This window comes from Hypomesus transpacificus, chromosome 26 (assembly GCF_021917145.1).
Source record: "Hypomesus transpacificus isolate Combined female chromosome 26, fHypTra1, whole genome shotgun sequence".
NCBI lineage: Eukaryota > Metazoa > Chordata > Actinopteri > Osmeriformes > Osmeridae > Hypomesus > Hypomesus transpacificus.
In genome coordinates, this window is record NC_061085.1 from 3,876,744 (window position 1) to 3,903,519 (window position 26,776).

The 26,776-nt window shown below is 41.0% G+C and overlaps 1 protein-coding gene across 2 annotated transcripts in view; it reads right to left on the reverse strand.

Moving 5' to 3' along the window:
- Positions 1–4,550: 4,550 nt before the first annotated feature.
- The window catches only part of mideasa (mitotic deacetylase associated SANT domain protein a), a 38,057-nt gene continuing 15,831 nt past the window's right edge, over positions 4,551–26,776 (reverse strand). Inside the window, exons 11-13 of one of the 2 annotated variants that reach the window (XM_047049687.1) lie at positions 24,963–25,079; positions 24,652–24,773; positions 4,551–5,479 (exon numbers count right to left, since the gene is read on the reverse strand). In XM_047049687.1, coding sequence (XP_046905643.1) covers positions 5,185–5,479; positions 24,652–24,773; positions 24,963–25,079 — 534 coding nt within the window. In that variant the 3' untranslated portion in view covers positions 4,551–5,184. Of the gene's footprint in view, positions 5,480–24,651; positions 24,819–24,962; positions 25,080–26,776 lie in introns of both variants that reach the window. The other variant, XM_047049686.1, reaches the window with a different exon arrangement.

The window sequence follows — 26,776 nt, forward strand, 5'->3', positions numbered from 1 at the left end:
CCGGGCGACATCCCCACTCAAATTTCAAGACTTTTGTGACCCAAATTAAAATTCTGATGCGAGAAATCAATGTGTAATCGCTTTCTCTCTTAAAGGCTGTCCTCTTCGACCTTTTTAAATCTAACTATTTGTATTATCCGTGTGGTCCTTTTGCCATTTTAAATGCTATCCTTTCCCGGTTTTCTGCAACCACGTTGCGGTCGCATCCCGAATGTTTACAAACAAATAATTGGTCTATAGGCGGTCACCTAGGGCGCCACTCAGAGGCCACTCAACAATATACACCGCGTTCCACATTATTATTTAAATTACACTTTGCTCAGATTTTCCTAAATAGTAATGCACAGTCAGTCAGTATCATTTTCAAGTCATCAACTGTTAGAGTATAATTCGAATTCTATTGAACAAACCTCCTAATGATAACAGTATTTTTTTCAAAAATAAAAAACTCAAAATGCAGTGTTCCAAATTATTATGCAGAATTTCAGAGTTTCAAGATTGTTGAAACTCTGTAGGTTGTAAAGAACAAAAAATTGTCATTTGTTGAATTTGCAGCATTAGGAGGTCATATTTACTGAAATCAAGAAAAGTTTGAATCAAAAACATCTTAACAGGTCAAGTTACATGTTAACATAGGACCCCTTCTTTGATATCAACTTCACAATTCTTGCATCCATTGAATTTGTGAGTTCTTTGATAGTTTCTGCTTTAATGTCTTTGCAGGATGCCATAATAGCCTCCCAAGGCACCTGCTTGGATGTGAACTGCCTTCCACCCACATAGATCTTTTGCTTGATGATGCTCCAAAGGTTCTCAATAGGGTTAAGGTCAGGGGAAGATGGGGGCCACAACATGAGTTTCTCTCCTTTTATGCCCATAGCAGCCAATGCCCCAGAGGTATTCTTTGCAGCATTACATGGTGCATTGTCATGCATGAATATGATTTTGCTACGGAAGGCACGGTTCTTCTTTTTGTACCACAGAAGAAAGTGGTCAGTCAGAAACTCTACATACTTTGCCGAGGTCATTTTCACACCGTCAGGGACCCTGAAGGGGCCTACCAGCTCTCTCCTCATGATTCCGGCCCAAAACATGACTCCGCCACCTCCTTGTTGACGTCTCAGCCTTGTTGGGACATGGTGGCCATTCACCAACCATCCACTACTCCATCCATCAGGACCATCAAGGGTTGCACGGCACTCATCTGTAAACAAAACAGTTTGAAAGTTAGTCTTCATGTAGTCCTGAGCCCACTGCAACCTTTTTTGCCACTTGCAAACCTCTTGAGCATCCTACATCTTGAAGTTTGCGAGACTCCAGAGGCACCAGCGGCTTCAAACACCTGTTTGCTGCTATTCAATGGCATTTTAGTGGCTGCTCTCTTAACCCTACGCATTTGTTTGGCAGAAATCTTCCTTATTTTGCCTTTGTCTGAACGAACCCGATTGTGCTGTGAATCGGTGACAAATTTCTTCACCGTCCGATGATCACGCGCAATTCTTTTGGAAATATCCAATGTTGTGATACCTTCACCAAGGTATTGCACTAGTTGCCGCTTTTCAGCAGCAGAGAGATCCTTTTTCTTCCCTATTTTGCCTGAAACATTTAGCTTGCTTAATAATGTGGAACATCCTTCTTAAGTAGTTTTCCTTTGATTGGGCTCACCTGGCAAACTAATTGTCACCGGTGTCTGGGATTGATTTCAATCATCCAAATAGCCCTGAGACACAATACCATCCATGAGTTTAATTGAAAAACCAAAAAATGAATGTTTATGATCCTTAAATACAATCTTTATCTCCAAAAATCGAAAACGGAAGAGGTACGTACCTCCTTGGTGTTATCAGAACATGCTAGCACAGTGAAGCGTTTGGTTAGAGTGTGTGTGTTCAAGAACTTTGAAGAACTAAATAATGAAGAGGCAAAAGCCATCTGGGGCGGAATTTAAGAAGAAAAGAAAGGAAGCGAAACGTGCAAAGGCGAAAGGTAAATCCTTAAATTCTGTTCTTAGCCTAGAATGAATTCCAGATAAGAAAACGTTCATGAATGCGTGAATTGCCCCGGGCACTTTAGTGGAGTTAAGAAGAAAAGATGTACCTTATCATTGAAAGTTTTCCTACTCCCTGTCACATAGTACTTTAAGGATACAAAAAATACATTAATAAAAGGGGGACCACGAGTGAAGCTCGCCTATCGCGCCAAATGTGCTAGGGGCCGGCGCTGCCTGCAAGGGTGGGAAAAATGTGTTTTCTCAAAAGCCCCGAATCTTTCAGGTAAAAATGTGGGTTGTAATTTCCGGAAAATCTAACAATATGAGTTCAACATAATGTTTATAGGCTGTTACATAAATCTCTAAAACAATTTTGCACTGAAATGAATGCAAAAATCTTGATTGAGCGCTATGTGTGCACGCATTAATGTGAAGTTCCGATTCACCTCACATAAAAACCTTGACTAGCTCCTAGTTTCGGGATAAGCCTCGAATGTTCCACAAATGGCTCGGCCACTGGTGGGTATGGGATGGTTTTGGCCATTACACTCCCGGGCGGAAAATGGGCCCCACTCCGGCCCTGACTGGGCTTATTCCTGTTGTGAATTAAAAACGGTTGTAGTGTGTAAGGGCATGATTAAACAATAGCTACCATAGTTTAAAAGTATTTTTGTGTTTGTTTTGTTAAAGCCATTCACATATAGGGATTCCCATGTAACGTTACCCATGCCACCCTGGCAAGACCTCTTGCCACCCCATGTAACATTTTCTAGATCCGCCACTGGTGGGGAGAGGTGAGGCGAGGAGAGGAGAGAAGAGGAGTGAGCAGAAGCGGGGTGAAGTGAGAAGAGAGGAAAGGAACAGTGAGGAGAGGAGGGGTGAGGAGAAGGGGAGTCAGCAGGAGAGGAGGTTTACAGGAGCCAATCTGATAGAGTTTTTAGGGGTCAGGGGTCTGTAAGGATGATTGGATCTCTGGTCCATGAAGGCCAGTGAAGACAGGTTTGACATAAAATTGATTGATTATTCAATAACTGCGTTGTGGAATTGATCCTAATGATTCTAAGGCAACATCAATGTATGCATTGCCCATGAGATGACATGCTAATAAAACATTTAGACACTAAGATCTGCTTCCATGTTGGCCAAGCAGTGTGACACTGACATGCACTCTTACAGGTCACGGTTTGAAAATTATTTTCCATCTCTGTTGATTAAAAATGTCACAGGACTATAAGAGCCTGACTGTAGATAATATAATAGCACTCAGCTTCTTTTTTCTCAGCTTAAACCTCGGCTTTGCTGGACAAAAACATTTGATCGGATTGTTTGTCTTCTGAGACATTCCATGACGATGATCCTGCTTTAACCCTGATCTCACTCAAGGTCACAGCATAGGGTCCCCTGCACTTCAATCCCTAGCCATTCCTTCAACTTCCAGCCCATCTTTGGGTGTGGCTTCCCTTAATCGGCCTTATTAGAAGACAGAGTGCTGCACCACGATATCTGATCCTCAGCCTGCTGCCTCAGCATTCCCCAGAGAGAGAGAGAGAGAGATGGCCAGTTGGAGAAAAAGCTCAGGTTTTTTGAGCACACGCTGGGATTTATGGTCAATTTTCATGTAAAAAAAACACCCAAGGTCAGACATTTTCAGCTGTGCAAACACCTATTTCCTGGTGACACAATAGCACAGAATGACATAAAATCTTGGAACCTTGAAGATGAGACAAAAAGGATGGGCATAGATTTACCCCCTTCACCACCCCTGATTTCCCTCGCTCCTGGCAGAGCTGGTATAAACTGGACTGCATTCACACCCCACTCCTCCTCTCATCGTCTCTCTACAACTGGTGGAAAACATACAGATGACTGTCCGCCACAGACGTTAGTAATGAGTCTGGATGAAGCCTGTGCCACTTTATTCTCTATCATCTCCAGGCGTCTGCCTTGCGTCTCGTTTTTTAAGTGCTGCAGGGCTACACCAGCATGTACTGCCTGTTACTGAGAGCACTTTGAAATGGTTGAGCAATGCCACCTCTGCACAATCAGAGCCAGTCTTCATCTGCAGCGTGGATCCAGGCCAAGCACCACTCCAGCCTGTCCTTCTGGCTGGATCCAGCACCACCAAGCCCCTGGCCACGGCACTTTATTGACTTATAGCTTCTATACACAGGGACAACTTCCTGGAGAGAAAACATACAAAACTTGATCACAACATGCAATTTTTGTAAACAAATATAATTAAAAAAAAATAATGTTGCAGTTCAGTGGCTGTATTGTGAGCCAAAACTTAGAAACCATTAGCTGCTACAATGGAAACTACATCAGATGCTCACTTCTCAAAAGGAATATGTCAGTATATACATCTATTTATTGTTGGTTGTGTAGTAGTCCATCATCTATTGTCAGGTTGGGCTAGGAACAGGCCATGTGCTTAACATTGCATCTCCTCTTGGAAGATTGGAGCAACAGCTCTCAGCTGGTCTCACATCCTGTCAACAAAGACACCTTGATGCAAGTCCTAAACGGTGACAGAAGCTCAAGCTACAACTCTACAGAAAACAACAGTGAGTAAACGTTTTAATAAATGTTTCACAATTAAAATGGCTGTTCACATGATTAGCGTGTTCAGAATCATTGGATTGCAGTTTTATATATGACTTTATGGCATTCTCATACAGACACAACATTTTAAAGGTCCCTTAATTGTAATACAAATGTGCAATTTAACCTTTGAGTTAGATGAACTTTCTTAAAATTCACCATATTATCTTAACAATAAAAACAAGGAATATTTGTTTTTAGATCATATTCAATCCACACTTTTAGAAAAGGGTCTACCAGTACAAAAGAGAACATTGCTTTAATCATCATAGTATTTCAAAGTACTAAGCATCCATAGGGATGTCCACACATAGTATTTCAAGATAGATATTCAATTAAATAAGTGATACAGTGATAGCAAAGCAAGCAAGTGCATTTACAAAAATATATTCCTATCGGAAGTAAACAGATAAAACAGGATCTATAGATGTGGAGTGTGGAAGAGGCATTTCTCCATTTCATGTCCTCTAAGAATCTTGTTCTTTTCGTGAGTGAGATATTTCTCTTTGAAACTGGTCGTGTTTTTCCCCATGTTTTCCATTTGTTATATTCGGCCATTTTCTCTCTTTTACGCTCCCTCTCTCCTTGTTTTTTCAGTGCCAGTCCTCATCATCTTCATCTTCAGCCTCTGAAGACTCCTCGCGGCTGCTGGCCTCTGGCCTTTCTGCCTCTCTAACTCTGTCTCTGGTCTGTCCCTCCTCTGCAGCCTCCCTCAGCGTAGCCTCCCTCACCTTGGCCTCATCTGTGGCCTCCCTCATCCTGGCCTCCTCCGCAGCCACCCTCACTCTGGCCTCCTCTTCCTCTCTCAGGCGCAGGGCGGCAGCCTTCTTCTCCTGCTCCGCGTGGCTCTTCATGTGGGCGCTGCGGCTCTTCACCTTGTAGAACACCCTGGATGGCCCCAAGGAACAAAAGTCAAATCAATCATGATAAAAAGGACAACAAGGAAATATATTTCTGTATATTTGACCATCTTTAATGAGTTATGCTCCAACAAAGGCTCCACACAATCAAATATCAATACTGTGCATTAATACTAGGAGTGTACATTTTGTTTTCAAATGTGAGTGGGACAGCTTTTTGGATGCAGCCATAAAATGTAATTTTATGAATAAATAGTGGGGGGGGGGAACAGGTTTGTCGTTTTCAAAAAGTGGTTGGGACATGTCCCATGTATAATGAAACCTATGCACCCGATTAACACATACAATGAGGAAAAAAACTTTATCCCCTGCTGATTTTGTACATTTGCCCACTGACAAAGAAATTAATAAGTCTATAATTTTAATGGTAGGTTTACTTGAACAGTGAGAGACAGAATAACAACAACAAAATCTGGAAAAACGCATGTCAAAATTGTTATAAAATTATTTGCATCTTAATGAGTGAAATAAGTATTTGAACCCTCTCAATCAGAAAGATTTCTGTCTCCCAGGTGTCTTTTATACAGGTAACGAGCTGAGATTAGGAGCACATTTACCTGTATAAAAGACACCTATCCACAGAAGCAATCAATCAATCAGATTCCAAACTCTCCACCATGGCCAAGACAAAAGAGCTGTCCAAGGATGTCAAGGACAAGATTGCTACAACTCGCTTCTCGCTGGTCTCCCTGCATGCGCAACCCGCCCTCTCCAGAGGATTCAGAATGCAGCAGCCCACCTGTCTTCAACACACCCAGACACATGTCACCCCGCTCCTCATCTCCCTTCACTGGTTACCAATCACAGCCCGCATCAGATTCAAGACCCTGGTACTGACCTTCCGAGCGGTGAATGGGACTACAGCTGCCTACATCCAGTCTCTCCTCCAGCCTTACACCCCCACCCGCCACCTATGGTCTTCTTTTGACAACCGCCTGGTGGTCCTCACCACGCCCGCTCCCAACCCAAGCTCTTCTCCTGTCCCCCCAATGGTGGAATCATTTCCCCACCTCCATCAGAGACACTGTCTCCCCACCTTCAAGAAAAAGCTTAAGACGCACTTGTTCTGGGAGTACAACAGTACTTCAAGATTTGTTGGATACGATGTTAGTTTATTTCCTCCAGGAACACAATGACACTTACTGAGGGTCTTGTTGCACTTGTTGGATAGTTGTAACTTGTTGGCTAGTTGTTGGATAGTTGTAACTTGTTGGTGTAGCAGAGCCAACAGACAAACCACGTACCGTCACACCTTTCCCCTACCCCTGACAAGGAGAAAGGGGGTTTTCCTCCTTGTCCTTATCTCCAGAGCAGGAGCTTCAAAACGTCTGGCCCAGCATGGGGTCAGAATGTAGACCAAAATGGCCTTACAGTATGGAGACAAAGGATTTTAAGGAAGAACTAACTTTTCTGGATTTACAAACATATTCTCAAGGACTACATGGCTCATGGACACTATTTCAATGACAGTAGTTGATTTGTTATAATGTATGCTTTCCCCTAAATGCTGTGTTGATATAATTTGATGTTTTAATGTAACTTCCTTTCCTGTTATGATAAATCAGTCAATCTTGATATCAAAATAATTTTAATCTACAAACTAAGCCATTTATTAATGTTGTATTGTTATATTTTGAAGTATAAGAAATACATGGACATTTGAAATAGCTGAACTCTGAAAAGTTATCAACTACATCATACCCATACGTCAATCTCAGGATGAACGCCCAGGTAGGAGAAACTGACCAATCAAAGAGTTCACTTATAAAAGGATACCCTTTCGCAAGGATTATAAAACCCTGACGTACAAGCAAACCTTGCTTTTTCGCAAGGAATCACCGGATGTGTTCGCGACACATCTGACCTATCCTTCTCTATCAGCAACTCACTGGACCACCAGGAACTTTAACGAAAGATTCCTTTGCTCTAATCGTTTGACAACGACGAACGGAACTTTGATTCTTCTTCTACAAACTGACAACAGTAACTTCGATATTGTTAAATTTCTTGTGAACATTGGCATATTGTGATTTATTTAGTTACGTTTAATTTTAGTTTGCAAATGATTTAACCTAACTTTCGTTAGGATTAGTTAACATAGACTCCCTCCATTGTTCTCCAGAAGCCTATCTCTCTCTCTCCCCTTCCCCACGCGCTCTCAACCCACCATCTTGTATTCCGCTCTCATCATAGTTTAGGACCTACTGTATACTGTTCAACTCAATTAACCTATAACTTCTCTGGTATTTGTTCATATTTACATTTTCTTAATTAATCATTGTTTATAATACTCGCGTTATCCCTCACGTTATCTGATCTGCTCTACTTTCATGGAATTCACTACTTAAGATTAGACTGATTATTACAAGTGCTATTATTCAATATTATTCAATAAGGTTTCCTCTGTCCCTTAAACAAATCAGAGGTGGTGCCCCTAAGAACTAGATACTTTATTATAAATTAAGTATTGCTAATCTTAACCGTGCATACCCTGCTACATTGGCTAGTTGTAACTGAGTTAACTACTTGTACTCGCTGTAGATTTTATTATTATTGCTTGCTTTCCTACAGGTACACTCTGGCACTTTTGGGGCTCATGTTGTTTAATTTGTAACTTGTTTAACTACTTGCTCTTACGTTTCTTCCCATTGGCACTTGGTTGATTATCACAGTGTATACTTCCTTCCTGCAATGTTTTTTCTAGCTATCTCGTTGTTTATGATCATTGACCAATGCACTTTTTAATTTTTATTTATATTGGGAAACCACAAAGACTGTGGCTCGAGATACCGCAAAGACTGTGGCTGGAAATACAGCAAAGACTGCAGCTTGTGTGTTTTGGATTCCCGCAAAGACTGCGGCTTGAATTTTGTTGAGTTACATTTTTATTTATATTGGGAAACCACAAAGACTGGGTCGAGATACCGCAAAGACTGTGGCTCAGTGTTCAGAAGGGTTTTATTTTGAGTTTTTCTACCTTTTCTTATTATTATTGGTGGCCACGCAGCGAAGCTGCGGAGCCACTTAAGTGTTTCTACCTTTTCTTATTATTATTTATCATCTTCCTCTCCCATTGGAGTCAATGGCAGCCCCTCGAACCGTATGGTCATGTTTTGTGCAATTTGGCACATTCATTAAGGACAGGCCCCTCTTTATCTACACCAAGTTTCATGTCTTCCATTTGAGGAATCGCCACCAACTGGTCAAAGTTGGACTTGTGTTTACACACGCAACCTTTGAACCGTATGACAGATTTTCAAAAATGAGGTACTGTTGGATTCCCTGGATCAAGACGGGTTCAATAGACCCTATGACATCAATTTACGGTTATATACATTTTCCGCCATTTTGAATTTTAAGGAAACACGTTTTTTCGCTTCTCCTCCAATTTTTGTCCTATCTTCCCCAGATTTGCACACATCATCGTCAAAACAACCCTCACTATAAATGTCGGAAGGATGTTTGATTTTCAAAACCGTTGGTCCGGTACAGCCAAACACAATCAGCAACAAAGCAACCAAACAGGAAGTTGGGTCAAATCTCAGCAAATCTTTTAGATATCAACACCAAACTTGGTGTGTCACGTGGAAGACACTACAACATGTTCCCATGTGCAAAGGCAATTTCATATCTTCAAAAATGATTGAAATGAAGGAAATATAATTTATCGCTAACGCTAAAATAATGCTTTACACATTTGCCGGTCCAAAACTAAAACTCTGATTCAATCACAAGTTCATATGAAGACTCTTGAGAATGTTTAGTACACAAATCTGACAAAAAGTTGACTGTAAGATGTAAAGTAGATTTTCGCGAATATTTTAAATATGCATGCTTGGCACATTTCTAGGGCTTTTTCCCCAAATCCTCTGTCCCTCTAGTCCTCACCGCGCATGCTCCAAATTCTCAAACACAAGGGGCCAGAGTCCCTTGACACACGCGTGAGCTTGGCGAGACGCACACACAACATTTCAGGAGATTGTGGACTGACCAAGCCCCCACTCATTCCATGGCCTAGTAGCCGTTCTAAGCCCCCACTCATTCCATGGCCTAGTAGCCGTTCTAGACTAGTAGCCATTCTGTGGCTTTTTTGGCCACAGCTAATTCTACTGTTAAAAGAAACAGAAGGTCTTCTTGTTCAGATCTATAAAGTTGAATCAACAAAACACAGCTTGGTCATTTTATCGTCTTCTTTGGCACAATTAAACTAAGGACTAGACTTTTAAGATAGCATGACCAAAGCAATTTGGTGAGGGAGGGTTCCTCCATAGACAGTTGGTGACAGAGAATTTCATACAATAACTTAAACAGTCTTGCATTAAGAGTAGAGTCAAAGAAATTGAATAAATGTGCTAATGGTTGTTGAAACTAATTGCTCTGAGTTGGTGCATGTCAATTTAGGCAAAAGTCCATGATTGGTGATATTTGACAACCTCAAACAGCATGAGTCTGCCACTGGCCCTAATGAAAAGGCTCTTGTCTTGATTTGCAATGTAGCCAGGGTTGGACTGGCCATCGGGAGACTTGGGAGATTTCCCGAACGGCCAGTCAAACAAACGGCCGCTACAGCCACGGCACTATTCAAGAAAACAAAATCCTAATAGTTTAGGCTCACTTTGAGGACGGCCTTAATACCATTCAACTGTTTAACTGTAGCAATCCAAAATCCAAAGGGTGGTGGTGGGCATTTCCCCTGTGTAAACTTGAACGGTGCAATTGTCCGTCCATTTTCCAGATCACGATTGGTAAAAAAATCAATCGTTTTCCGAGAAAAGCCAATTCGTTGGAGCTATTTTAGCTAACATCGTTGTTTCTTTAGCAAAGAAATGGAAAGGAAAAGAAAAGGAGAAAAACAACGGGCACTGCAAGCAAATGCTGCACAATGTATAGGTATAGAATACATGTTCACACCGTCAAAAGACGGAGATAGTTTGCAGCCCGAAGATGTGGCTGTGCCAGAGGCGCCAGGTGCAAGCTGCTGTATTTTCGACATTTAGAAAATTCTAATATCATTCCAAACCATATTGTTAAAAATGTTCTAAAAAAATTATACATTTGGTAATACTGTTACCCAATATATAGGCTATACATTTTAAATGAAGTAAAAGAAATGGCCAAGAGAAAAAGGCACTAATCTAAATATGCACAACATGTTTTGGGCTTTAAATAATAAATGTGGCTCAAATGCAATTGTCTTGATTTTTTGTTCTGTGTATTAAAGCAGGCACAGGTGACACAGGGAAAGAGATGGAGGCTGCTGTGGTGACAGGGTCCAGTGGAGAGACTATGACAGGTGCAGCACTGCAACTGTACACAAGAGTCAGTCTGTTAACTGACAGCACTACTAAAATCTAATATTTTCTGCCCATTCTGCACAGTTTCCACATCAGCACCCATTTCCCAGTTCCTCTATTCTGCACTACTACACTTTGAAACTTTCATGTAGGCCCATACTATAGCAGTTACAGATATACAACACAGATGAGAATGAATAAGAGATCATTTACATTTAGTCATTTAGCAGACGTTCTTATCCAGAGCGATTTACAGCAAGTACATTCTCCCCCGAGGCAAGTAGGGTGAAGTGTCTTGCCCAAGGATACAACGTAATTTGTCACAGCCGGGAATCGAACCAACAACCTTATGATTAGTAGCGCGACTCCCTAACCACTCAGCCATCTGATCTAATGGTATTGGGATGGTGTTCCACTGTTCTGCTTCTCTTTTTGGCTACTCATATTAAACATTTCTGGGCACCAGTGCTTTTGCCTGTTAGTGCCTGCAATGTGGGGAAGAAAACTAGGACAACAATAATGTTTAATGGAACTGGCCTTTCTAACAGTACAACTGGCCCCAGCTTGGCACCCTAATGGTCTAGAACAGGGGTTTTCAAAGTGTAAGACAGTGAGCCTCCCTTGAGAGAACATCAAGTCACGGGGCCTCCCCCATGTTAACGGGGTCATAGAATAATTTTTATAGGGTATTTCACACTGTTCCTTAAGGTGTCCAAATAGGGTATGTAACATTGGTTGGGCTGAAAATGTCCCGGGTGCTGTTCTATGCGCCCTAATGCACCCTGTGAAATAGCCTTTGAATAAAACGAGAGGGTTTCTTCTTTCCATGGTATGCGCATGAATATATAGATGAGCTGCGCGCTGATTGGTTGGTTTACAACGAGTGAAGCTGCGGAATCAAAGCGCAACATGGCCAACAGTAGGCCTACTCACTGAAACATCGAAGGTGGAGACTTGAAATAAAAACGTATAAATAAACCTATTGTGTCTGCACAACACTGTTTTCAACAGACTGACTAGACATCATTTGAAAGGATAACATTAGTTGTTTCCACTTCTGTTGTCGAGCAAAAGGGATTCACATAGGCAGTGCCGCCGCTCCCGCCACGCGCATTGCGCATAGGGCACCAAGTGCTGAGGGGGCACCAAAAATAGCATCAGTCATAATAATTATAATAGGCCTACAGATATTATTTTAGTATAGAAATATTAAGCTCTTTTTAGGCATGTATATCACAAAACAGCCAGAACAAGAGATATATTTAATTGCTCAAGAAAGTAACGAGGGTGCCCCCCCCAAAAAAACACTAAACTTCCCACGCTCCCCGTGGGTGCTCTTCCAGTGGTCATCAGTGGTCTGTTGGATTGCGCCTGACGAGGTTTGACAGTAGGCAAAAAGTCAACTGTTTGGGAAATGGCCTTGAAAAGACAGCAGGAGTAAGGAGCAGAGAAAAGAAAAAATAAACTGCAAGATGATGCCCATGCATCACTTGCAGGTAAGTCCTTTTAATCATTCTTAAATACGGGAACTGTGCTGCTAATGTAATGCTACACTTCGAACTAGCTGACGTTATTGCTAATGTTAGCAAACTCAAATAGGCCTGTTATAACTTAGCTAAATTGAGATTTTACTCTTAAACATGATATATGCATTTTTCAAGTAACTGACGCCAGCTAGCTGTTACTTTACATTATATTATGCTTTTATATAAGACATATCAAATAGTTTATAAATAGCCCCTAAGAAATAAAGGTGGAGAGCACCTTGGCTGCATGCTTTTAGTTTTGAATGTTTATAATTTTTTTGGGTATAAGATTCTTTGTTTGAATATTTGGTCTCTTTCTTTACTGATCCTTTTTCTTTGTATTTCTAAATTAATGCAGGGTAAAATCGTGAGATATGTAGGCTACAAGGAAGAGCACGTGGCCAAGGTAACTACAGTATAGCAACCAAACTATCGTGATTAGATATGGATATTAATTTCATTAATAATAAGAACACTGTGTTAAAAAAAATAGTTGCAAAGGGTTTGAAAAAGTTTATTTTGAACAGAAGTCCTAATACATTTACCCTACATTTAGTCATTTAGGGAGCCACTACTCTCTTACACTCAGACTCTCTTTATACAATCTCTCATTTTAATACAAATCAATAGGCTAATATGATTGATAATTAATTAGCCTACACGTCTATGCTATTTGTGCATGTTTCTGAAGTAAAAAAAAACGAACAAAAAGAACATTTATCTCATATCTATCACTTTACAAAACACATGTTAATGTTCCACCTCTAGGCTGGCTCTCTCTACTTAGGCTAGGCTAATGGGAGCAGTGAGTCTGCGTCTTCGCTGCACACAGCCGGTGGATGCGGGGCTGTAGTGACGACAGGAACAAGCGCATGTCGCCCTCGACCTGCAGCCTTGACCGGTACTTGGTTTTGATCATGGTCAAGGCAGAAAATCCGCACTCACACAAGTAAGTGGACGTGAATGGGATAAGTACTTGCATAGCCTTTATGGAGAGTGACGGTAACTCTGTCTCCACAGACAGCCAAAAGTGTGCAAGCGACACTTCACGGATCTTCTGTTGCAACTCCATGTTAGAGCTTAGGTCAAGTAGGGCCTCCTCCTCTTGGATGCTTAATCCATCACGGAGCTCTGCTGGGAAGATGAATGGATTTCCAACCCATTGATTCGCCTTGGTGTCTCCAAAATATTCCCGAAACTGCTCGAGATGCGCCCATCTCATCGCAGAGGATGGAAAACAGACGCGCATTCAGGGCGCAGGATTTGATCAAGTTGACTATTTTTGCAGCAGGTAGGAGTAAGGTTTCGCCGATGCTGTGGGGCTTACCCGCCTTTGCAATACGTAATGCTACCAGATATGATGCCTCAGTTGCCTTGCTATTGGTGGTGCTGAATGTTTCGACTGTCTTCTTCTGTTTGTTTAGTTCCTTTAACTTATTAGAAAAAAAACTCCAGCGGCTTTAACACCAAACCTTTGTGCTTGGTTTCCAGATGCCTGCGGAGTTTGCAGGGTCTCATGCTATCATTAGCCAGAACCTCTTTGCAGACCACACATTGTGGTTTTTGAACATCGGCTGGCCCTATCCAAGAAAATCCCAACTTTAAATATTCCTCATCATATTTCCTGCGCTTTCTGCTGGGTTCAGACATTTTTTTATCGGTAAAGTTGATGTCACTGCTAGCTAAAAATGTTTTGTGTCAAGTAGGCTATATGTCAGGACTGAGAGACTGATTAAATGACAATAAAATATGTATATATATTTGTGTATTCTATTCCATACATCTACAAAATGATTATTTTCCTGATAAAAAAGAAAAAAATATATATATATAATTTAAAAAATATATATTTGCCGCCTCCCCTGAGACGCATTGGCGCGCCTTCCCTGAAACTCTCTGGCGCCCCCCCTGGGGAGGCGCGCCTCACACTTTGAAAACCCCTGGTCTAGAACCTCCCATAGCTGCATTCAGGGTCGGACTGGGACTGAAAAACAGCCCGGAACTTTGAAACACAGACCGGCCCACCCCCCCACACACACACACACACACTTTCTGCCTCACTTTCTTTTTCCATACTTGTCTCTGTTTCTGCATCTGCTATTTGATGTTGCAAAAGAACAACAGTTAACTATATTCAATAATAACAATCAATTCAACAAACTAATTTCCATGTAATAACCCTGTTAAACGCATTATTAACGGCATTAACGCAAACCCATTTTAATGGCGTAAATTTTTTTAATCGCAAGATTAACATTCTTTTGGGCCTAGCAAACTTTTTCGTTTTTTTCACATGCTGTTGCGACAACTAATGACGTTAGAAAAACTACAACACCACACCGGATCTAGCTAGACCGGAAACAAAACAACAGGCACGCCGCACGCACTTGTTTGGGTTTGCGAGGCTAAGGAGTAGTAGGCTAACTTTACGTTTGAGTGGATGGCGAGGGCGAGACGCCGAAATGGATGCCAATAAGATCCTGAATGGAAAGTTTACTTTTAAAATGTTGCCAAATGGTTCCATTGACAAGACCAAAGTCATCTGTGTGTTTTGTCGTTGTGAACTGAGCTGTCATCGCAGTACGTCCAGTCTGAAATACCACTTGATGCCCAAGCACACAGCTGGTGCGAAATCTCCGTCCCCTCGTCAAAGCCAGGCGATTGCAATGTTGTTTTAAATTTAAAAAAAACATTTGCACTAAGCAATCCGATCCACTTTTCCATGTTGATAAGAGCATTAAAATGAGAAAAAAAAATGGGACAAAAGAGAAATGGGGACAAGGGAAAAGGGACATTTAGAATAGATAAAAATGTGCGATTAATCGCGAGTATTGATCAATACTGATACCAACGTTGGTATTGATACTATTGATACTTTAGATACTTGATTGATCCGCCCACCCCCAGAGCCTGTTTAAGGAGAGCCTGCCCACTCCCTATTAAGCCCCATTGTACCGAATTTTGTTGCAGTTCCACCAGAGTTCCACTGGGAGTGATCGCGGTCGAGTGCAAAATGAATGGGAGTCTATGCAGCTAAACGACTAAATTTGTCTTTTTCGCCTGATTGTCGTTGATAAATCTCAGATTTGATTGTAGTTTTTGTATGTTCAACATAGATTACAGGTCAAAAGTTGAATGAACGAGTACTTATGTCCTTTCAATTTCTTACAGGGTGAGTCTTTGTTGCCCATAACACGCTAGCATTCTGCTAACGAATGCTGTTAGTTAGTGAAGGACTGACTACGACCAGTGATCCCGCTTGATGGCATCCGAAGCAGAACCAGAATGTCAGAGCATTAGCAACATTAGCAACAACATTAGCAACAGGGCTCCCGACTAACTTTTTCCCTTGGTTGCACTGGTGTGCCTAACTTTTTTATTTAGGTGCACCAGCACAAAATTTAGGTGCACCCACATTTTTCCTTGCGTCGCCACAATTTCAAGGTCACCTTTTTTTCACGCTCCATATACATTCATGTATATATTCTGTAACTGATCTTAAACAAGAATAAGGTGTAGGTAAATATTGGTTTTATTTGAAGCACAATTAAAATAAAATTATTTTAAGTGCTTCACTGAGCTGCCAAACTAAAACATTGCAAGCAAAATAAAACATTTCAAAATAGAAAGTGCTACTGACCTAACAATTTCATGGCTCAAAGTCTTATAGCGGGTCCCTCCCTTGCTGTAGCATGCCCTTCAGATGGCCAACACCTGTAATTTGGCTTTCTTGCCCTTTGGCCTCGGCTAAACCAGCTTGCCACACTCTTCCCTAGCATCAAAATCCTAGCTCCATGGGTTAGCTCCATGGCCCAGCTCCGTAACTCAGGGGTGGACAATTAATTTTGACAAGGTGCCACATGACAAACTTGAAATGTATTGGAGGGCCGCATCAACAATAACTTGAACTTAATTCTGCTCACTATTCATTTTCCCCCATTGTAAAAAGCAGTAAAGTATATATTTTGATTAGCTGCTACTGGTTATCAGAAGAATAAGGATATTCTGTAAATAGTTATCTAAATATTTTACATGTTGGTCAACTAGGAAAAGACTATCTAAGTAACATTAAAAACTAAAATAATCATTACATCAGTGTTTCATTTTATTTGTAAATAGTTAATCTTCAAAAACACTGAAAAGTTGTTTTGAAGTATGTTAAAGATATGCAATTGATCAACTTTATACAAAAAAACTACTTTTTTTCAGTTCATTTTGTTCTGTGAGAGGAATCCAGTGGGTTTGACAAGTGCATCGAAATCTGGCTGAATGTCTGAGGTGGATATGCGAAGGACAGCTGACAGGTGATGATCCGGGTCTGCTATTTAACTAGCAAACCATCAGCCCGCGCCCACTGAATCAGTCAAGTTCTTATTATGTCCGCGTTAGTTTTTTTCTTTAGTCCCTTAGTGCAGATTCAAATTATAATCCTTCAACACAGCGACCTTAGCGAACTAAGGACACAGCTTTGACTTTGACCTCAGTAAACAGATACTTAGAAGTCCATGTCTTGTTAAAAACTCGACATTCTGTATCAACATTTCGCAGGGCTCTCAAGTTTTGAAGACAGGTGTGACATTCCCCCCCCCCCCGTCAAGGGGTCAAAATTAATTATTTGCTTTTTACCTGACGTCTTTGAAAGACAGCAATGATTAATGCATCCATGGCCAGGATATAATAATAAAATATTACATTATTTTAAAAGTCAAAAGAATCTGGCCTAATTACGTCCCGCACTGGGTTCGATCTTGCCACTAGTGACATCCCAAGGGCCGCCACTACCAACTACACCAACGAAAAGCTAGATATCTGGTGATGCGGGTGGCCTATTACTTACCTGAGGAGTGAGTTTCACCGATACACACCGGCTACATCTATGAACTACTTGTTCTGAGCAGCTGTTGTCAGTGAACAGGCTGTAAAACTGTTGGTTAAGAGACTTGTGAAAAACTAATGCTAATTATCTGGGATTTTTTTTTTAACAGCAGTCAAGTTGTCATTGTTTGTGTCAAACAAGTTGTGAATTTGTTGTAACATTAAAACAGGAGATCATGACTGTGCTCAAAGTGATGCTCCAGCGGTTTGCTTTGTAGGTGAACAAAACTTTCGGAAGACGTAGCAGAATCACGAAAAATGACAGGATATGCTTTTTTCCATTGGTTGTTGCATTAAATCTTACCGAGATACAATGGTGCTATTTTCCGATTGGGTATTGTATAGACCCTTTCTTTTTTTTGATTGGCTGATAGTGGCAGGCTCGACTAAGAACTCCAGGGGAGACGCGCTTGACTGCCGGTTCCATAGTGAGAGTGGGGCGGCCAGAGGAATTTTGGTTGGGTGCTGCGGCATATTAATTATATTATAAATAATTTTTTCTGTGACTTAAGACCGAAATAAGTGACTGTCACTCTCAATGCGTGACACTTGAGAGCCCTGCTTTCAATTTTCATTTTCTAGGGCTAACCAACAGCTAACTTTCCTGTCGGTAAGGTTACGCAAACGCACATATGTAAATCGCCTGATCACTAGTATTTCAGGACTACATATTTACTAGCTCTCAACACATTAATTTATTTTACATTTTTGATTTACCTCAGGCGGGCCGGATTGGGACAGCCTGTGGGCCGGTTGTGTATAATGTTCAGGTCTGCCATAACTGATTCTCTGGTGCTCAGGTCGTTATTTCAATCACACAGCACGGAGCAGTGTAGGCCTACAGGAATATCTGGACCACAGCCAATCAAACGCAAAGACCCGCCCCATCTCTGTCTCTGATTAGTTTAGACCACGATATGATCCAACCATGAGTGTGAGTTCCGTCAAAGAAGAAACAAACGCTTTGTTCCTGGAAAGGCAGCGGATGCGAGGAGGTTAGGTGCACCGGTGCGACCTCGGAACATTTTTAGTCGCACCCGTTCAAATTTTGGTCGCACTCGAGAGCCCTGAGCAAGCCAAAACTCTTTCTAGCATGTGTATTGACAGGGAGAACCTGTCAGCTGTGTTGTCGATGCCTTGAAAGAAAAGTAGAAGTAACCAGTCAAGCAGTAGCTCTGGTCGTACAATGTGTATGACGTCAATTACATTTTCAAAGGCTTTTTAGAACGGAAAGGCGACTTTAAAAAAATCTAACACTCAGCGGTGTGTATTTTTTTTGCCTCCCCTTTCGAATTCAGAATAAAAATTACTAGACAAAAGATGATATCCAGAGAAAAGTGGATTTTGAGGGGTATAGCCCCATAGACCTCCATTCATTCTGCACTCAACCGTTAGCGCTCCCATATGGAACTTGAGTGGAACTGCAACCAGTTCAGAACCCGGAAGTTTCCCGAGAGTAGGAGTTCTCCCTTTATTAGACATTCTTTGCCACCCCTACTGACTATGTAAAAGTATTGTCAGGCTGCTGTACCATCACAACCCTTACAAAAAAGAAGTATATTAAAGTATACTATAATATGGATAGTACACTTTTAGTTCACTTTTGATATACTTTTAAGTATGCTTAGAAAATAGTTCACTTTTGATGTACGTTTAAGTATGCTTTGAAAATAGTTCACTTTTGTAAGAAATATACTTAGAAAATAGTTCACTTTTTATGTACGTTTAAGTATGCTTTGAAAATAGTTCACTTCTGATATACTTTAAGAAGTATGCTTAGAACATTTTATAAATTTCTTCTGGAGTAGGATTTAAGTTTTCTATTATTATACAGCAAAAACAGTCCAAATAATTTTAAAGTACATTACAGGTTACATTTTTTAGATCCATCTCATTATAATTATTAATGTCTATGAAAATCTATTATGCATTGCACATTGAATCTTTTTTGGTATTGAAGCTGTAACCTTAATTACTGCCAAAACATTCTGAAGCCCTATAATCTTATACTAATTATTATCAATTGGAGTATTAATGGAAAAAACGGAAAAAGCTACTTGAGAAAGAAGCAGACAGAAGGGTTGCATTATGCATTGGAAGGTTATACTGTCAAACGGACTGTGGCTCATTGGCTAGTCAATTCTCATGATGCAGGGCGGTAAATCGTGTTAAATTTGCTGATAAGTTTGCTGTTTGTTAGAAATACAAACGTAACTTCATGAATTTAATTTTTTAAATGTGTCTGCTTAGAATGTAGTGTTTGGTTGCGTGGTAATTGTCATTGTTGTGCTGGTTTACCATTGTAACCATGAGTTAAATGATTGTTACATTTCATAAGAACAGCTGGATTCTTACTTCGTTAACACTTACCCAGTGAATAGCTTCTTTCAGCTTAAGGCCGAAATATGCTTCTGCGTCTCCGTATTCGTATGGGCGGGCGCACGGATACGGACGGATAGACTGTGTTTATGGTTCAGGCAGGAGGACTCAGTATAGTATTTACTTGATACTTAATTCACACGGTACACAACACATCATTTTTACAACTGATTTGGCATTATGATTCTGCTTGCATCGGCTCCCTGCCGCACCCAACGGAGACACAGTCTCGACCTCCGAGCAGAGACGCATTCCCCCTACAACAGGAAACACAGAACCAAGGGTGGAGGCCGGGGAGGCGGAGGCACCAGATTAACAGAAGCAACCTGTGTCGCACTATTAAGCAGAGTGCAGCAATATCCTGATTAAATAGCCCGCCCTGCTAAGAAGGTGTGCCCCTACTGAGTGATGACGCGCTGCCAGTGACGCGCTGCTAATGAGGCGCTATGTCTCGCGTCCCCCTGCATGAACCAGCTCCGCTTGTTTCCCTCGTAGGCTGTGGGTGCCGAAAACAATTCACCGCCAGAAGAGTAGGTGGCGCAACGTTTTTTTGTGTAGACGTCGTTGAGTGTTTATATACCTAGGTTACCGAGAAGTCGGAGCAAATTTACAAATTAGCCTTTTCATCAATAAAATACGCACATTTTCAGCAACTACACTGCCCATTTCTCGTCACATTTTAATTCAGATGCTGTAAAAACGTTACAAGCAATGGCAGTCAAAGGATTCTGTTCATCTTGCTATCACGGCATCCCCGCCCCTGACGCAAGCGGTACTTAATACTGACCAATCACAGCCAAGGGGGTCTCCGTAGCTCTCCATAGCTCTCCGTAGCTCTCCGTAGTTACGACGGATAGTTAGAAAATTCAGGAGGTGCACGTCAAGCTCTCCGAGGCTCTCTGAGGGCTGACGGAGAGCTCGTAGAGGGCGTTCCAATGTGTCCGTTTTTGAAAAACGCAGAAGCATATATCGGCCTTAAGAATCTGCAGTGACATTTTGCGAGGGCTCCGTTCTCGCTAAGTGACTTAAGATCTGAGGCGTTTAAGGGGCCCCTAAACATTTTAATACATTAGTCAGTAATGGTAAAATTAAATTTAGGAGTTTACTTCTTGAAGTACTTACATTAAATTAAAGTGCACTTGAAAGTATTGCAAAGTATACTTTGAGGCTCTTTATGAAGTATACTTCATGAAGTGAAAGTGCACTACACAGGTTACTTTAGAGTATTCCAAGATATACTTTTAAGTACTTGAGGAAGAATACTTGATGAACTGAAAGTGCACTACACAGGCTACTTTAGAGTATTCCAAAGTATACTTTGAAGTACTTGAGGAAGTATACTTGATGAACTGAAAGTGCACTACACAGACTACTTTGCAGTATTCAAAAGAAAACCTTGAAATACCCTATAAGTGTACTTTAGGGCTGTCCCCACTCAGTCGACTAGTCGATTTTCTGGTCGATATGCTCTTGGTCGACTAAGATTTTTTTAGTCGTGCCGTATGGCAGTGTGAGATCTGATTCCTGCTTGTGTCATCATTGCTGAATTAACGAAATGTTCTACCGAAATTGTAGATTATACGTATTATTTTAGACAAATAAAGCAACTCTCAAAATATATTATTTAAAGAAAAGGTGTTACTATTTACCCTTTCGTTAATCTGCGCTTTGTTTTGGTTTGGTATTTTGCACATGGCACGAGCACAATTGGCTGCAGAACTACAAACTCTACCATAGCCTACTTTGTTGGTGTTATTAGACAAAATGGCAAAGAAATCTGTGGAATTGGCAGCATTTCATTAAAGTACATTTACAAACTACCGGGTGACTCGAAAAACTTTGAATTCAAACTCTTCCAACGACGGTTTATTTTTCATAGTTCGACTTCGAATATGGTGTAGCCTAACACCTGAAAAACGTAAGTTGGCCTAGCCCTACTTCGCTCATGCTAACGCGCTGGATTGAAAAATGAATATGCCTATTATAAGATCCAAATCGAATGACATTAACTTCTCTGGCCAAGACAACAAAATCTTTCTCTGTTGCACCGTTCCCCACTCAGCTTCTACGTAAATTTGCATGCTGCAAGTTCATGCAGTGATAAGCGCGCTCTGATGATTTGCATGTTAAACAAACAATATTTTTTATTTGTAGTACATTGTAAGAGATACTAAATACCATCGGCATTCGGTTACAACAGGACTGGTGATACGAGTCTTATTATTACTAGGCTATTAGCGGCTGAATCTGCAATGTCCAGCAGCCATTGAGTCAAATCGCGAAAATGTTTGTATATGGTTTTTTGTGTGAAAAAAAAAAGCATTTCATATTTTGATTAGTCGATTTTCAGACGTTTTAGTCGAGTCTTGGTCAACCAAGGAAAATCTTAGTCGGGGACAGCCCTACTGTACTTTAAAGTGTACTAAATGACCTAAAAAGTGGGCCAATTCAGTTTACTTAGTACAAAAAAAGTATATAAATAAGTACACTGCTAGTATACTTTAAGTAACATGATAATAGTATACTTTTTATACTAAGTATACTTACAAAATAAACTTGAAGTATACTTCTTTTTTGTAAGGGATGTAGGGGTGGGCGATATGGCCAAAATCTCCTATCACGGTATGAGTAATTTTATATCACGGTTACGGTATATATCACGGTATAGTAATTGCAATAGTAAATATAGTCAATTTAATTAAGAAATTGTACTATATTACCATACCGTACTTCATCATCACACTTGATTATTTATTACAAACAAAAACAACTGCCTCACATGAGACAACACTTGAGTTAAAAACAAGACTCAAAGTTACTAGTACGAGCATTCCGATTGGCTGATGCGCAGTCATGCCATCCGCGTGGTGACCTAGTACTCACAGCGCAATATGGATCCGTAATGCCCTCAGAAAAACGAGGGGGGTTCAAAATAATTCCTTCGTTAATAATTTGTTACACAGAATTTTATTATATTAAATATTCATCCAAAATTATTCACACCTTCACAAAATCAACCACAAACAAATAATTTCTGCATATGCAAGTAGCAACGCTAGTGCTAAATAACTATTTAACTGGTCGGCTCCATAACGCCAGGTATGTAGCTAGTTCCTAAGACTTCTCCCCAAAAGAACGAAGGGCAACCTTCGATAAAGACATGTTCGTAGGTACCTAGCGAAAAGTAGCCTGAACTTTCCTAGATCTTAAGCTAATGCTGAATGCTCGCTGATATAGCTGTCTGTCTTATTAGAACGGCGAATGTATGCATCGTTGCTAACGTGTGCTGACGTTGTGACTATGTATGTGAGAAAGACGCGTAAGTGACAGAGAGGAGGAGGGAGAACAGGGAAAGGAAATGCAGCTGAAAGAATTCGCTGCATGTTTAACCTAAATAGTGTTAAAAAAAAATTACGCAATGCAATACGTGGCGGCCGGTGTTGATTCTGTGGCTCACCGCCATAAATTAGTCTGTGTGGGAAACACTGAAAAGTATACCGCGGTTGAAACGATATAGCCAAATCTCTCCCGGTAGACACATTTCTACCGTTGCACGGTATATACCGTCATACCGCCCAGCCCTAAAGGGAAGGTACACTTGCAAGCAGCTGGACATAAGCTCTACCTTGGTCCAGTTGACCGCATGTCTCGTCAGTTGTGTTTGACTGAGATTCTAGAGAGAGGTCAATTCAGAGTTCCAATATCCATGGTTTTTCTAACCAGTCCTGGGGAACTTTGAAAACACTGTTTCCGCATGTGGTATGTTTTTTGGGCTACTTCTAAACCTCATGCGGCCGCCGCATTTATGCCTTGGCGTAACCTGCGCTGGGAAAGAGCCAAAGGACATTATAGCAGTGGGGAACCTTCAGGGCCTTCTACGCCTTCAGGGAAGGCCTAAACAAATTATAAATAATAATATATTTAATTCTACTAATAAAGTATTCAATAAATAATTTTTAACAATTATATCTCATTTAATTTAATACAATACATTTTCTCTCATCTATGTTCTATAGTTAAGCTTACTGTCAAGTTCATGTCCTGAAAACATGTTATCCAATCAGAATCGTCTGTCTATATTAAGGCCCAGTTAGCTGTCTCATTCATTGGTTAGGACTTCTGGAGGATCCTGGAGAAGGCCAAGCTATGTTTTCTGGTGTGAAGAGTGACGGGCAAATTGACCAATCACGCTTTGATTTCAAGTGGGCGGGAGCAAAACAAAACATTTTAGGCCTTCATGAAGTCCTAATCTCTTGCAGAGTGGTGAGAGCGGTTGAGAGACAGAGGCAACGTCCACACTAGCCCGGATACATTTAGAAACGCATACATGTCTGCGTTTGCACCTCCCGTCCACACTAATACGGCGTATTCGGACACTGAAAACTGAGCTTTTCGAATATGCTCCCCTAGCCGGAGACGTTTGAAAACGCCGGGTTCGCGTAGTAGTGTGGAGGGGGTCGTCGGAGCTTTTCAGATACGATGATGTTCAGTTGCCATGACACTGGGGTTAGCTTGCGCTCTATAGCTATAGCTAATGTCAAGATGAACATGGAAGGTGAAAGAAATATGCTGCTCCATCTCTATAATTTATTTACCAGTTTAGTTAGTGTACTACTTCAGATACAAGTATTATCACTTAATAGATACGCGTTACTCCTACGCAGAAGGCGAGCGTTGTACTCGGTGTGCCTGAACAGATGTTATTGACGTTACAGTATGGTCTATTTGTTTACATCCGTGTCATCGTTAGCTACAGTAATTAAAGGATTGCACTTGTTTAACCCATTCAATTAATCGTATTGTAGCTTTTTTCCGCGATGATTTTTTTCTCGGCGGTGATGGCCGAGGTGAAGGCCCAGCTGTAGTACTCACGGTTCGCCACTGCATTATAGAATCTGTTGGATGATTCTATGAAAAGTCTAAGCCTCAGACTTTTGCCTGCAGCCTTGAGTAAAATGAAAGTTAACCTTAGCTAGGCATACTGGTATATAGCACTGTGAGATTCATACATCCTGTTTGTGGTCATGTGGCCAGTGGACAAATGAGGCACAAACATGCACACATACCTGGTACACTTCTTGCAGGGAAACACGCCCTCTGGTTCCTGTGGAGGTTTTGGGGGTGCTCGTCTTTTCTTTCCTACAGACTCTGGCCGAGGTTTGCATGGAGGAGGGGACTGGGAAGAGACCTTATTCACCAAACCCCTTTCTTTGAGCACTACCACCATTCCAGTCTAAATAAAAAGTGTTGTTCACCAACCTTTGTGCTTGCTACAGTACATTTTACAAACTGTTGAAGGTTTCACAAACTTTAAGCAGAACATACATTTAAGTCAAAACTGGGAAAATAATAACAAGTGGTAATAAAAATGACTTACGTTCTCATGGGCCTGTAGTGTGTCAGAAACTACTGTGCCATCTTGACTCTGCTCACATGACCCTTCCCACTTTCTGCTGTCCCCCTCTTGATGAGTCAGCATGGGATGCTGAGAGCTCTGGAACGTTAATTAAAATTATTATTATTAGGGTATGAGAAAGCCTATTATTATTGGTGGTATTATTATTATGTTGGTGCAATGGGAGTCAATGGCAGCCCCTAGACCAGTAATGTAAAAAGTTGTGAAATTTGGCTTGTTGAAACTGCAGAGAATTAGTAACTACCATACCAAACATGGCCCACGAGAGACAATAAGTGGCGCTACAGGCCATGTCCCAATATGTCAATTTTCAAAGTGATGCCATAAGTCCCAAAATTCTGAAACTTAGTAGATCATGAGGAACACAAGCCTCAAGAACCTATAACGGCCACCATATTCGAATTTTCTGTACAATAAAGATTTGTCCAAAACTACTTAATTGTTCTCCTCATGAACCGTAGCTCCGATTGACTTGAAGAACGGCCCTGATTTGTAGGACATGTGTTTTCCTATAGGGTGCAAAGCCATAAGGAATGTATAACAAAATTACCAAATTATTAATATAAGGGTTAATTTCAGCTTGTGGCACATATTTCATGTCTCCATAAATAAGTGCCATATTGACCTAGGGACTTGATGTGTTCCACACACGAGATAGACACCACAAATTGTTACCATGTGCAAAGGCAACGTCATATCTCCAAAATGATTGAATTAAAGGGAAATATACGTTTTTGCTAACGCTAAAATATTGCTTTACACATCCACTTTTCATTAACTGATTAACTAAAGTTCAGTGGAAGACTCTTGACAATGTTTAGTATACAAATCTGAGAAATAGATGAATGTAAGATGAAAAGTAGATTCATTGTGAGTATTTGAAATATGCAATGATTGGCTAATTGCTAGGGCTTCTTCCAATAAACTGTCTCTCTTGCTCCACAGCGCACACGTCAAAATTCTCACAGACACATCCTGGCCCCTGACACACACGCAAGCTTAGGGAGACGCAAACACAAGGCTTCTGAAAAGGGTGGGCCGACCAAGCCCCCACCCTCACTTCTTGGCTTTTAGCAAAAGCCCTTGTGGATCTTGGTGTTATTGCATTTCCGATTCTGTATGCAATGGTAAAAAGCTGGCCTGGCTGCCAGCCCAACTTCTCCCCGCCCACAAAAAAATTTGGTCGGGAAGTTGGGTCTGGAGGGTCTCGTTTTGGGGAACAACTGCAGAAAACCAGAATCTGGGCGTACCAATGAAATTGCCAGGGCGGGCTTTATACAATGATGGACAGATGATCAACAGTAACGTAATCAACAACGTCACGAAAGAGCTAGTAAAAAGCAATCAAAATCCTGAAACATTGATAGTATAGGCCATGAGTAACTACCACACCACAAATGGCCCACCATTGCCGATAGATTATGGCATTTCCACCCCATGAGTCTAAAATGTCTGAAACTTGCTATACATGCCTTATTTATCATGGGAAACCATACAGTGGTGACCCATACAGTCCGCCATGTACAGTGAACATTTTCAAAAACGTACTAATATCTTTTTATGAACCGTGACTCCAATTGACTTCAAATTCGGTGTGCATGTGTAGGCCACATGTGTAGTTATGCTAATTTGAGACCACAATAGACCAATTATCACCCTGTCAAACTTCTCCCTGGTCTTTACACTTGGAGTGTCGATCAGGTCATCATATATCTCTGGACACTGGATTGCAGGGCTTGATATTAACTTTTTGAGGCTCTTGGCCTTTGGACAAA